At 39.6% G+C, this 12,058-nt stretch overlaps 1 protein-coding gene across 4 annotated transcripts in view; it reads left to right on the top strand.

Moving 5' to 3' along the window:
- The window catches only part of pacs2 (phosphofurin acidic cluster sorting protein 2), a 94,132-nt gene that overhangs the window by 34,866 nt on the left and 47,208 nt on the right, over positions 1 to 12,058 (top strand). For all 4 annotated transcript variants that reach the window (XM_034110826.2, XM_034110825.2, XM_034110827.2 and 1 more), the window contains exons 2-4: positions 7,242 to 7,329; positions 7,480 to 7,569; positions 7,966 to 8,091. In XM_034110826.2, the coding sequence (XP_033966717.1) occupies positions 7,242 to 7,329; positions 7,480 to 7,569; positions 7,966 to 8,091 (304 nt within the window). The remainder of the gene's footprint in view (positions 1 to 7,241; positions 7,330 to 7,479; positions 7,570 to 7,965; positions 8,092 to 12,058) is intronic.

The raw sequence follows: 12,058 nt of genomic DNA, 5'->3' as shown, positions 1-12,058 counted from the left end.
AGTATAAGCATTTACTGTAGTCTTTATTTCCATTTTCATTCTTTCATTCCGTTTGCACGCTATTGGGCGCAATGTTTCTCCCACGGGTTAAATTCTGTTTTTTTTATGTAATGTTTGTGTGCTGATCTGGAGTCAGTTAGACTGTTATTTCCATTTTATAGGTCCCATGGCCATTTCCACTGATCATAATTCCTTGTTGAGGTCTACTAGAATATATTTATACTGTGCAATGTTCCAAACTCACATTGGTTTCTCAAACAGCGTCTCTGTAAAGTATGTGTATTCACTCTCTCCACTAAACGGCTCGTTGCAGCTCTTGCCCCCCCCCCCCCCCCCCCCCCCCCCCCTGTGAGCCCAGTGTGCTCCGATTGGTCGGGACCAGTCGGGACGTTGTGAATCGCGCTTAACTCCGTGGAGGTGTGGTTTCCTTGTAGCACACACAAAGTCACAGCCGAAGTAAAAACAATAAGTGTGGCTTGATATTGAGTCAGAAAAAGGTTGATAGACGCTGTGAGAATGGGTCTGCAGAGAGGATTTCGCCGCGATCCCAACTGTCTGTTATCAGCCTGCAGCCAGGGAGGAGAGATCAGCTGAGCTGCCTGCACTGAGTGTGTGAGGAAGTCCGTGGATTGGTCAATTTGGACCAATCAGCGGGGGCATAACGTAACGGCTGCGCGGACGTAACGTAACGGCTCCACGGATTGGTCCATTTCGTTCCGGGGACGGATGACATCATGATGTACCCGGAAGAATCAAATGGACAGTGACGTATCTCCAACGAGGCGTTTTGGGGAGGTATTTTCTGTGTTAGAGTTTTACTCGCTACAGGGTGCACTTTGAGGGTTTTGACTCTGCAGACCGTTTACATGCAGAAAAACCTTCATAACAACAAGGGGACGGGCGATAACCGGAAAAGCATGACATGGGACCTTTAAGATAAGATAGGACTTTATTCATCCCGAAGGAAATTGTTGTGCCAGAGTTACAAAAATACAATAAACACAGCAGCACAATAATAATACAACTGACAGTGCAGTGACAAGAGCAATTCAATAGATGGTCGCATAATTAATGTAATAAGAGTGATTTCTCTGCTTGGATTTGACATGCACAAGGATCGCCTGTTCATGCATTTTATTTGCACCATTTTGTCATCTTGAATAATATATTGCAGTATTTTATATGTTTTTTTATTTTAAAGTTTTAACTATATTGTGATTTGCATTGTTGGAGGAGCTTGGACTTGAGATTTCCATTGCCAACACCAAGCTATCGTCTTTAAATCCTCGAAACCTGAGGACTTTATGAAGTAGCATCGCATTTAAATGCTCAAGAAAATTATAAAAACCTCAAGTTTTAACTCAGTTATTTCCCACTATTGAAAGTAATATTAATTGCTTTCATTTTAAATCGAATATATCCTTTAGTGACGCAGAATAGGAGTATAAACATGCATGAACAAATGTGCAGAACTTGACTAAATAACTAGGTTTAAGAAAGTAGCAGTGACTATATGACATATGTGCAGCTATTCATCCGCTTGGCATTTGATTTAATTTACAAAAAACGTCCTGTCCCGCACCAGCGACACTGAATCAGCCTCCTGTAGTTTTGTTGTTGTTGGCAGAAGAAGTGTTGTTCGCTGTTAAAAAGCGTCCTGCTGATCCTGCTGACAGGAGGACGTGCTGCTCTCCTGCTCAACAGGAACAGCCGCTGTGTGTCGAGTGTCTGTCTGTAAACACACACACACACACACACACACACACACACACACACACACACACACACACACACACACACACACACACACACACACACACACACGCTCAGTGCATGCATGCATTAACCGAGGGCCTCCTAGACTTCAATTCAAAGTACGAAAATGCATTCTTGGCTTTATGTTTTATTTTTTGTTGGACGATACGATAATACTTTATGCTCAGATTAAGTCTGAAAGGACAATAGACAATACAAGGGAACAGACATTGAACATGATTACAATCACTGAAGCTTAAAACAAACCTTTAAGTCGCTCTCATTTATGAACAAAGATAAGTAGTAGAAGTACAACAGTGGCAGCGCGGAAGCAATAAGCAAATATGTTCAATATAATCCGATCACTAATACAGTTCCTATCCAACGTTGTGGTTTTAAATGACTGAGAGGTTCTTTGTCTGAACTTGGATTTTCGTCCAAATCATTCATCAGATGCTATCGCTATGTAACACGTACATCACATCCCCAACCGGCACTGTACTAATATATTAAAACTATGGAGGACCTTTGACACAGGGATAAGGTTGAATAAAGATAGCTGACACCAGTTGAATTCAGTTTGGAGCCTGGAAACAAACTGTCCTTTAAGTCGCTCTCATCTCAGAGTTTTTACGCCTCCAACCAAAGATAAGTAAGTCAGAACAGACCCTCTTACAGATAAAGTGCTGTTTCATGAGAAATAACATTTTTAGCTGCTTCTTTCTGCAGATTAGCTCATAGGGCACGCTCAGCACTCGTACGATAAACCCCATTGTGATTTCCACAGAGCAGATATCATTTCCCCGCCTCTGCAAACCAACATCAGCCACCTAGCATAACTGGAATAGATGGTGTTGTGGGAACAGTGTGGATAAAACAGTGCTGCGTATTGTCCGTGTGAGGGCCGGAGACAATGCAGCGTTCTGTGGTGAGTGTCCATTGTTCCTGAGGTTTCTACGGGAGAGAAAGGTTTTCATTCAGCTGCTGGAAGTCTTCAAACCGGCCATTGTTAGCCCTCCATGTCCCGATGTTCTCTCTGCAGGAGGACGGCTGCCCCTCAGCGTTATGTCACTGTGAACGCTGCATGGCGGACATGTTGCTATGGTCACTGGGTGCAAGAGTCAAGTAGGGCTGGTTATCTTTAAAATGAAAAGGTTTGGAGGGATCTGAAGTTCAGTGAAGTGAAATGAAGGTGCTCGCTAGTTTTTAAATGTCTTCAAGAGTCCTCTCCTGCTGATGTTCAGGTGTATATCAGTATGTAGTGTCTCTACTTTAAAGAGTCCTCTCCTGCTGATGTTCAGGTGTATATCAGTATGTAGTGTCTCTACTTTAAAGAGTCCTCTCCTGCTGATGTTCAGGTGTATATCAGTATGTAGAGTCTCTACTTTAAAGAGTCCTCTCCTGCTGATGTTCAGGTGTATATCAGTATGTAGTGTCTCTACTTTAAAGAGTCCTCTCCTGCTGATGTTCAGGTGTATATCAGTATGTAGTGTCTCTACTTTAAAGAGTCCTCTCCTGCTGATGTTCAGGTGTATATCAGTATGTAGTGTCTCTACTTTAAAGAGTCCTCTCCTGCTGATGTTCAGGTGTATATCAGTATGTAGTGTCTCTACTTTAAAGAGTCATCTCCTGCTGATGTTCAGGTGTATATCAGTATGTAGTGTCTCTACTTTAAAGAGTCCTCTCCTCCTGATGTTCAGGTGTATATCAGTATGTAGTGTCTCTACTTTAAAGAGTCCTCTCCTGCTGATGTTCAGGTGTATATCAGTATGTAGAGTCTCTACTTTAAAGAGTCCTCTCCTGCTGATGTTCAGGTGTATATCAGTATGTAGTGTCTCTACTTTAAAGAGTCCTCTCCTGCTGATGTTTAGGTGTATATCAGTATGTAGTGTCTGACTTTAAAGCAGGGGTGGGGAACCTCCGGCCCCCGGGCCGTATACGGCCCGCGAGACCATTTGGTATGGCCCTCGAGGTAATTTCTAAACACACGCAAAAAAGAAAAAAATTAAAGAAATCTAGACCGCAAAATAATTAAACAAGCGAGTGCCTGTTTTTCCTGGCAACGGTCATGGTCCTTGAACACAACACGAGCCTAACGTGTCATCACGTGGTATATGTCTCGTCTGACAGGAGTGCAATTCTGATGGAGAGGAGAGCACCAGAACGCCGCTCCGGGACTTCAAAGAATTGCAGTACCGATAAGTCCGTACACATGCTGCAGTTTCTGCGTGGCTTTGTCTTTAGTTGAAAGCCCAGAAAGTTGAAAGCGATCTGTCATACTGATCATACAGACAATAACTTTGTTGTTATTAGCATCTGGTTAGCTAGCTATGCTAACGAATATAAGAAGCTTTTTCTCCAACCAGTGAGGTAAAGGCACATCTTTATATGATCATATAGTTATCAAAAAACAAGAGAATAAAGTAAACGGGTATAAAATACTATATGACAGTAAAAAAAAGTTGTTATTAATAAACAAGAATACAGATTGAAAGGAGAGTGATTTGTAAAATATCCATAAAGAAAAAGTAAATCTTCTTAGTTCTGTTTCATCTGGGTGTTGAGAGATGTTTCCATAGATCTCTTCATTTTGCTCTCAAAGTGCACCAGATTGATGCTTTCAACTTCAACATTTAAAAATAAATCTTCCCAGGGGAGCATACCCCCCGGACCGCCGTAGAGGAGGTTAGGTCCCCCCCCACTTAAATCATGTCCACATGGATAGGAAACTAAAGACATTTGCACACATATTGTGTCCATATCTTTCTGTTTGGTGGTCATGCCACAACCGTGCACGTGCATGCATGCGCGAGTCATGGCAAGATATCTGGATTAAGAGGTTGCTTTTTCTTTGCACAGCATGAAAGAAAGGCGAAATGAATGGGCTGTGATTTTTAAGCAGAGGTCAATAATTTGTGCGGCCCTCGGAGGATGTTGAAAAAATTGAAATGGCCCTTGAGAGGAAAAAGGTTCCCACCCCTGCTTTAAAGAGTCCTCTTTGACCAACATCTTTTACTCTGTGTAAAATAACCCTTAGCTGTTGTTGGACATCTTTTCCCACTGATGGAAAACACTGAATAGTTTGTTGTTTTGCCCCAAAATATTTCAGCAGTGATGTCATTCCAGCGTTTCTAGAGATCTTGCAGTAGATAAAGCGCGGATGATAAATGGCCTCTTCACAGCAGGACTCAGTCAAAAGACCCTCAGAAGAAAAGCCTCTGTTTGTTTCTCACTCTGCTCTTTTGATGAAGTTTCTGAAAAAATCGTGACGGGTTTGTTAAAGCAGCGTGTCGCCCCAACGATAACCCCCCCTCCCCCATATGATGGTGGAAGAGGGATGAGCTCAGCATGCATTAACACATTAAACTAGTCTTTTACATTTTGTTCTGATTGTCTTTATCCACCATACATTTTATATATGAGGTGCATACAGAGACACAGAAAGAAGAATACGTAGCAGAGCTAAATACAATTAAGATAATAATACACTTTATTTGTATAGTACCTTTCATGCACGTATTATCCCAAAATACTTTACAGAAAACATAACAACAATATTAAAATAATATTAAAATCAATACAGAACAAAATAAAACATCCTAATGAAAGCTGACAAGAAATTAAAATAGGTTAAAATAAAATACAGTAAAACATGGACAATGATACTAGTGAGCATTGAAAGTTATCCCAAATTAAAAGCCATATTAAAGGGGACCTATCATGCAAAATGCACATGTTGATGTCTTTTATACATAAACATGTGTCCCCGGTGTGTCGGGGAACTCACGCAGCGTCAGAAAATAAAACCCTCTCTCTTTTCCTCCGTACCCAAATCTCTAAAAACGGGGAACAACGGAGCTGATCCAGATTTGCGTCCGATATGACGTGATATCTCAAATGTGGACCCACGGCCCAATCAGAAACGTTGCTATCAGAAACAATGCCCGACTGTTTTGGGCGTAATATGGTCGGTGTTTACATTAGCATCGCTAACACTCAGAGCTAACCTGTACTGGAGAGCATGTGTGTGAAGAAGCAGGAAGTAGAAAGGAACTCACCTTGTGGTGTAACCGGGAGAGAGAAAGCCTTTGAGCTCCAGACTGTTTCAGATCCTTGATGATCCATGATATGGCGTTTCATCACGGCAGCGTTTAGTTTAGACAGTAGCTGCCGGGTCCCGCATGAGCTCAGACCCCTCCTCTTTAAAGCTTTATCCCCAAATCAGCACTTTTGAAACAGGAAGTGAAATAGAGGGATATGAGGCATGGCTAGAATGGGTGATCTGTTTGGTATTTTGAGCAAAACACTTCATAGACATGTTTTTTATATTTTTGTATCATCATCATCATCATCATCTTTATTTAAAGAGACTCTTGGTCCATTATTACAAAACATACAACACTCAAATACAAACTAAAAAAAGGCAGCCATACCAATGTTTCCACAGAGGTGACTGGTATCGTACAGCACTATATATATATATATACTATATATACTATGTATATATCTGAGACCTATGCTATTGCCTAAAAATAGCATGATAGGTGACCTTTAAAAAGATAGGTTTTTAATTTGCTTTTAAACATTTCAAGGGAGTTTGCTGGTCCTGCCTTGTTGATGAGGCCGGTAGCAGAGGGGAAGAAGTGTAGTGTCATCTAATAGTTTTCTCTACAGTATTTATGACTTAAAGGTGGGGTCGGTCATTCACTTCAGAAACACGTGTTGTTATATTCCATGGAATGCTCTTAACATCCCGATAGCAATGAATACATTAAGTGCTTTGACAAAAAATCCATAAAAAAACATCATCTGTGGAAGCCGTAGTAGGCTACTGTAAAAAGTACGACCAATCATCTGAGCCGGCCCGGCTAAAGTAACTGGATGGCCTACCTGCCTGTCAGCCTTCCATCGGGGCACAAACATGTGCGCGTTCGTGTGTGTTGGAGGAGGGGCTCTGTGAGGAAGTGGCAGATTTTCTCCGGTCGTGTATCTTCAAATTCTAGCGATCTCGAGCCGGTTTCTCAAACTTACCTACCCCACCTTTAACTTCAAATGCCCTTGTTTGTACTACTGTTTTTTAAAAAATGTTTTCAGAGCTGACGGAGCAGGGTTTACTTTTATAGGAGTCTGTCTGTTGTTTTGAGAATGTGTGTCGGGATGGATCCCTCGTGTTTTTATCTGCAAACTAAATCTACCTACGAGTACCAATAAATAACCTCAACCTGAACCTGAATGCCGCTTCTCAGCCGCTGTTAAAACACATTAAAGAATTTCTCTAAAGTGTGAACATGAATGCATAAATAAGGAGACATTTGAGTTTTATGTTCTGATGTTCTGAAAGCTCGGAGTGCTTTGTGTGTGTTTCACTCTGCTGTAACCTGTTTAATAAACACACAGCTGTGTTTGTGAGTGACGCATGTTTGTGTGTACATATTTCTAACACCCAGCCGTGTTAGCTAATCCTGTGTTTGTGTGTTTCTCTGCAGGCTGTGTACGCTGACTCTGAAGAAGCTGGTGGTGGTGAGAGAAATCGACAAGGAGCTCATCTCTGTGGTGATCGCCGTCAAAATACAGGTAGGCTTATAATCTTAAAGGGCACCTATTATCAAAACAGTATAATAGGTGCCCTTTAACATAATATAACAGAGCACAACACATCAGCAGGGATGCAGGAAACTTCCAGCTCACTCCAACTAATTAATATAATTGATGATGTTCCTGCAGGGCTCGAAGCGCATCCTGCGCTCTCATGAGATCGTGCTGCCGCCCGGAGGCTCCGTGGAGACCGACCTCGCTCTCACCTTCTCCCTGCAGGTACACAATCAGATCAAATAACTCAGAATCAGTCAAGTTATAATCAAGAACGGTAGGTGGTCAAATAAACCATTTATTAATACATTTATATTGCTTTTTCTTTCTGTATTACTTCAGTCACTGCCATGGAAACTGAAATTACAGCTGTTTTTGTATTGTGTATTGCTGAAATACTGTCTGGAGGAGCACCTCATTGTGTGTACACTAAGGAACAAGTGTTAAAAAGATAAAGCAGGTAGTATGTAACATAATCTATAGTTTTTATTATTAACAAGTCCCTGCTTTTAACCCATCCTAGTACCAGGAATCGAGCACTAGGAGCGACATCCGATATGATCTGATTCTATCTTCTGAAATAAGAGGATATCCAGCTTCTCTTTGTCATGTGACCCTCAGTACCCTCACTTCCTGAAGCGCGAGGGGAACAAGCTGCAGATCCTGCTGCAGAGGAGGAAGAGGTACAAGAACAGAACCATTCTGGGGTACAAGACGCTCGCGGGGGGGTCCATCGACATGGCAGAGGTAATAATAATATATGTATTTTGTTAGCGCTTTTACAGGTGCTCAAAGACGCTTTACAGAGATAGTGAAAAGAAAAGAAAGGAACAACAAATAAATATATAGTTAAAGTCAAATAATACAAAAACATTCACATATTAAAAGCCAGATTGAAGAGGTGAGTTTTTTGAAGGTGGTGAGGTCAGTGCAAAATACTGAATGTCCTCTTCCGATATCAGAGTCCCCATGGTAACAAAGGGATCCCAATTGTAGCTGAGTGCATGACAGGATGTGTGATTACCTGGAAGAGCATCAGACTGTTTGAGGCAGATGATAGCCATGTGATTAACATGATGACTCAGCCTCTATGGAGAGAGACATCAAGCATGCTCATTTCTGACGTGGAGCTAATCTGAAGTAAACATTGAAGACTGCTTTCTATTCCTCCATCTTGTGACTGTGTAACTCCCTCTCTTGGATATCAGCATGTGAAGGACACTGCTCAGGAACTAGTTGATGCTCTGTATGTGATGACTCCTTCCCTTCAGAGAGGATCCCAGATACATGGATCCTGAGGCTGAAGCTCAAGCCGGGGGCCAGGGAGATTTTCCTAACATAAATTGATAGCGCTTTTTTAGGCTAGATGGTGGAGGGCTTTGTAGGTGAGGACCAGTATGTTGTAGTTGATGTGGTGGGAGACGTGAAGCCAGTGAAGGTTTTTGAGGATTGGGCAGAGATGGCAAAAGTACACACATCCTTTACTCAAGTAGAAGTACAGATACTGGTGTTTAAAAATACTCTGGAAAAAGTAGAAGTACTGACTAAACTTCTTTACTCAAGTAAAAGTAAAGAAGGCTTTGAAATGTACTTCAGTAAAAAGTACCCATAGCTAGCAGCTGCTTTAAAGAGTACCTGACCTCCCTTTATATTAATAGAACAATAATGTCATTGTTAGCTAATGAATGTTTCCATGCTGAACAACGGCAACATGACAACGTTCCATTGGTCCCTCTTCTTTAGAGAAGACCAGGAAGTGATGGATACACGGATCGTGTTCAAATCAATAGGCACGCAATGACTCTAAAGAATAATGATCACGCACCAAACACACATTCAGACTAAAGGAACCAGCTGTTTGGGAAATGAGAGAAGTAGAAAGTACAGGTATTTGAGTTCAACATGTGAGAAGTAGAAAGTACAGGTATTTGAGTTCAACATGTGAGAAGTAGAAAGTACAGGTATTTGAGTTCAACATGTAAGAAGTAGAAAGTACAGGTATTTGAGTTCAACATGTGAGAAGTAGAAAGTCCAGGTATTTAAGTTCAACATGTGAGAAGTAGAAAGTACATGTATTTGAGTTCAACATGTAAGAAGTAGAAAGTACAGGTATTTGAGTTCAACATGTAAGAAGTAGAAAGTACAGGTATTTGAGTTCAACATGTGAGAAGTAGAAAGTACAGGTATTTGAGTTCAACATGTAAGAAGTAGAAAGTACAGGTATTTGAGTTCAACATGTAAGAAGTAGAAAGTACAGGTATTTGTGTTCAACATGTAAGAAGTAGAAAGTTCAGGTATTTGTGTTCAACATGTAAGAAGTAGAAAGTACAGGTATTTGAGTTCAACATGTAAGAAGTAGAAAGTACAGGTATTTGAGTTCAACATGTGAGAAGTAGAAAGTACAGGTATTTGGGTTCAACATGTAAGAAGTAGAAAGTACAGGTATTTGAGTTCAACATGTGAGAAGTAGAAAGTACAGGTATTTGAGTTCAACATGTAAGAAGTAGAAAGTACAGGTATTTGAGTTCAACATGTAAGAAGTAGAAAGTACAGGTATTTGAGTTCAACATGTAAGAAGTAGAAAGTACAGGTATTTGAGTTCAACATGTAAGAAGTAGAAAGTACAGGTATTTGTGTTCAACATGAGAGAAGTAGAAAGTACAGGTATTTGTGTTCAACATGAGAGAAGTAGAAAGTACAGGTATTTGTGTTCAACATGTAAGAAGTAGAAAGTACAGGTATTTGTGTTCAACATGTAAGAAGTAGAAAGTACAGGTATTTGAGTTCAACATGTAAGAAGTAGAAAGTACAGGTATTTGTGTTCAACATGTGAGAAGTAGAAAGTACAGGTATTTGTGTTCAACATGTAAGAAGTAGAAAGTACAGGTATTTGGGTTCAACATGTAAGAAGTAGAAAGTACAGGTATTTGTGTTCAACATGTGAGAAGTAGAAAGTACAGGTATTTGAGTTCAACATGTAAGAAGTAGAAAGTACAGGTATTTGAGTTCAACATGTAAGAAGTAGAAAGTACAGGTATTTGTGTTCAACATGTAAGAAGTAGAAAGTACAGGTATTTGAGTTCAACATGTAAGAAGTAGAAAGTTCAGGTATTTGTGTTCAACATGTAAGAAGTAGAAAGTACAGGTATTTGTGTTCAACATGTACTGTAAGAAGTAGAAAGTACAGGTATTTGTGTTCAACATGTAAGAAGTAGAAAGTACAGGTATTTGAGTTCAACATGTAAGAAGTAGAAAGTACAGGTATTTGAGTTCAACATGTAAGAAGTAGAAAGTACAGGTATTTGAGTTCAACATGTAAGAAGTAGAAAGTACAGGTATTTGTGTTAAAATGTAAGAAGTAGAAAGTACAGGTATTTGAGTTCAACATGTAAGAAGTAGAAAGTACAGGTATTTGAGTTCAACATGTAAGAAGTAGAAAGTACAGGTATTTGTGTTCAACATGTAAGAAGTAGAAAGTACAGGTATTTGTGTTCAACATGTAAGAAGTAGAAAGTACAGGTATTTGAGTTCAACATGTAAGAAGTAGAAAGTACAGGTATTTGAGTTCAACATGTAAGAAGTAGAAAGTACAGGTATTTGTGTTCAACATGTGAGAAGTAGAAAGTACAGGTATTTGAGTTCAACATGTGAGAAGTAGAAAGTACAGGTATTTGTGTTCAACATGTAAGAAGTAGAAAGTACAGGTATTAGTGTTCAACATGTAAGAAGTAGAAAGTACAGGTATTTGTGTTCAACATGTAAGAAGTAGAAAGTACAGGTATTTGTGTTCAACATGTAAGAAGTAGAAAGTACAGGTATTTGAGTTCAACATGTAAGAAGTAGAAAGTACAGGTATTTGAGTTCAACATGTAAGAAGTAGAAAGTACAGGTATTTGGGTTCAAAATGTAAGAAGTAGAAAGTACAGGTGTTTGTGTTCAACATGTAAGAAGTAGAAAGTACAGGTATTTGAGTTCAACATGTAAGAAGTAGAAAGTACAGGTATTTGTGTTCAACATGTAAGAAGTAGAAAGTACAGGTATTTGTGTTCAACATGTAAGAAGTAGAAAGTACAGGTATTTGAGTTCAACATGTAAGAAGTAGAAAGTACAGGTATTTGTGTTAAATGTAAGAAGTAGAAAGTACAGGTATTAGTGTTCAACATGTAAGAAGTAGAAAGTACAGGTATTTGAGTTCAACATGTAAGAAGTAGAAAGTACAGGTATTTGGGTTCAACATGTAAGAAGTAGAAAGTACAAGTATTTGTGTTCAACATGTAAGAAGTAGAAAGTACAGGTATTTGTGTTCAACATGTAAGAAGTAGAAAGTACAGGTATTTGTGTTCAACATGTAAGAAGTAGAAAGTACAGGTATTTGAGTTCAAGATGTAAGAAGTAGAAAGTACAGGTATTTGTGTTAAAATGTAAGAAGTAGAAAGTACAGGTATTAGTGTTCAACATGTAAGAAGTAGAAAGTACAGGTATTTGAGTTCAACATGTAAGAAGTAGAAAGTACAGGTATTTGGGTTCAACATGTAAGAAGTAGAAAGTACAGGTATTTGAGTTCAACATGTAAGAAGTAGAAAGTACAGGTATTTGAGTTCAACATGTAAGAAGTAGAAAGTACAGGTATTTGTGTTCAACATGTGAGAAGTAGAAAGTACAGGTATTGAGTTCAACATGTAAGAAGTAGAAAGTACAGGTATTTGTGTTCAAC

This window comes from Pseudochaenichthys georgianus, chromosome 22, assembly GCF_902827115.2.
Source record: "Pseudochaenichthys georgianus chromosome 22, fPseGeo1.2, whole genome shotgun sequence".
NCBI classification, from domain to species: Eukaryota; Metazoa; Chordata; class Actinopteri; order Perciformes; family Channichthyidae; genus Pseudochaenichthys; species Pseudochaenichthys georgianus.
This window is presented reverse-complemented; position numbering and strand designations above follow the sequence as displayed.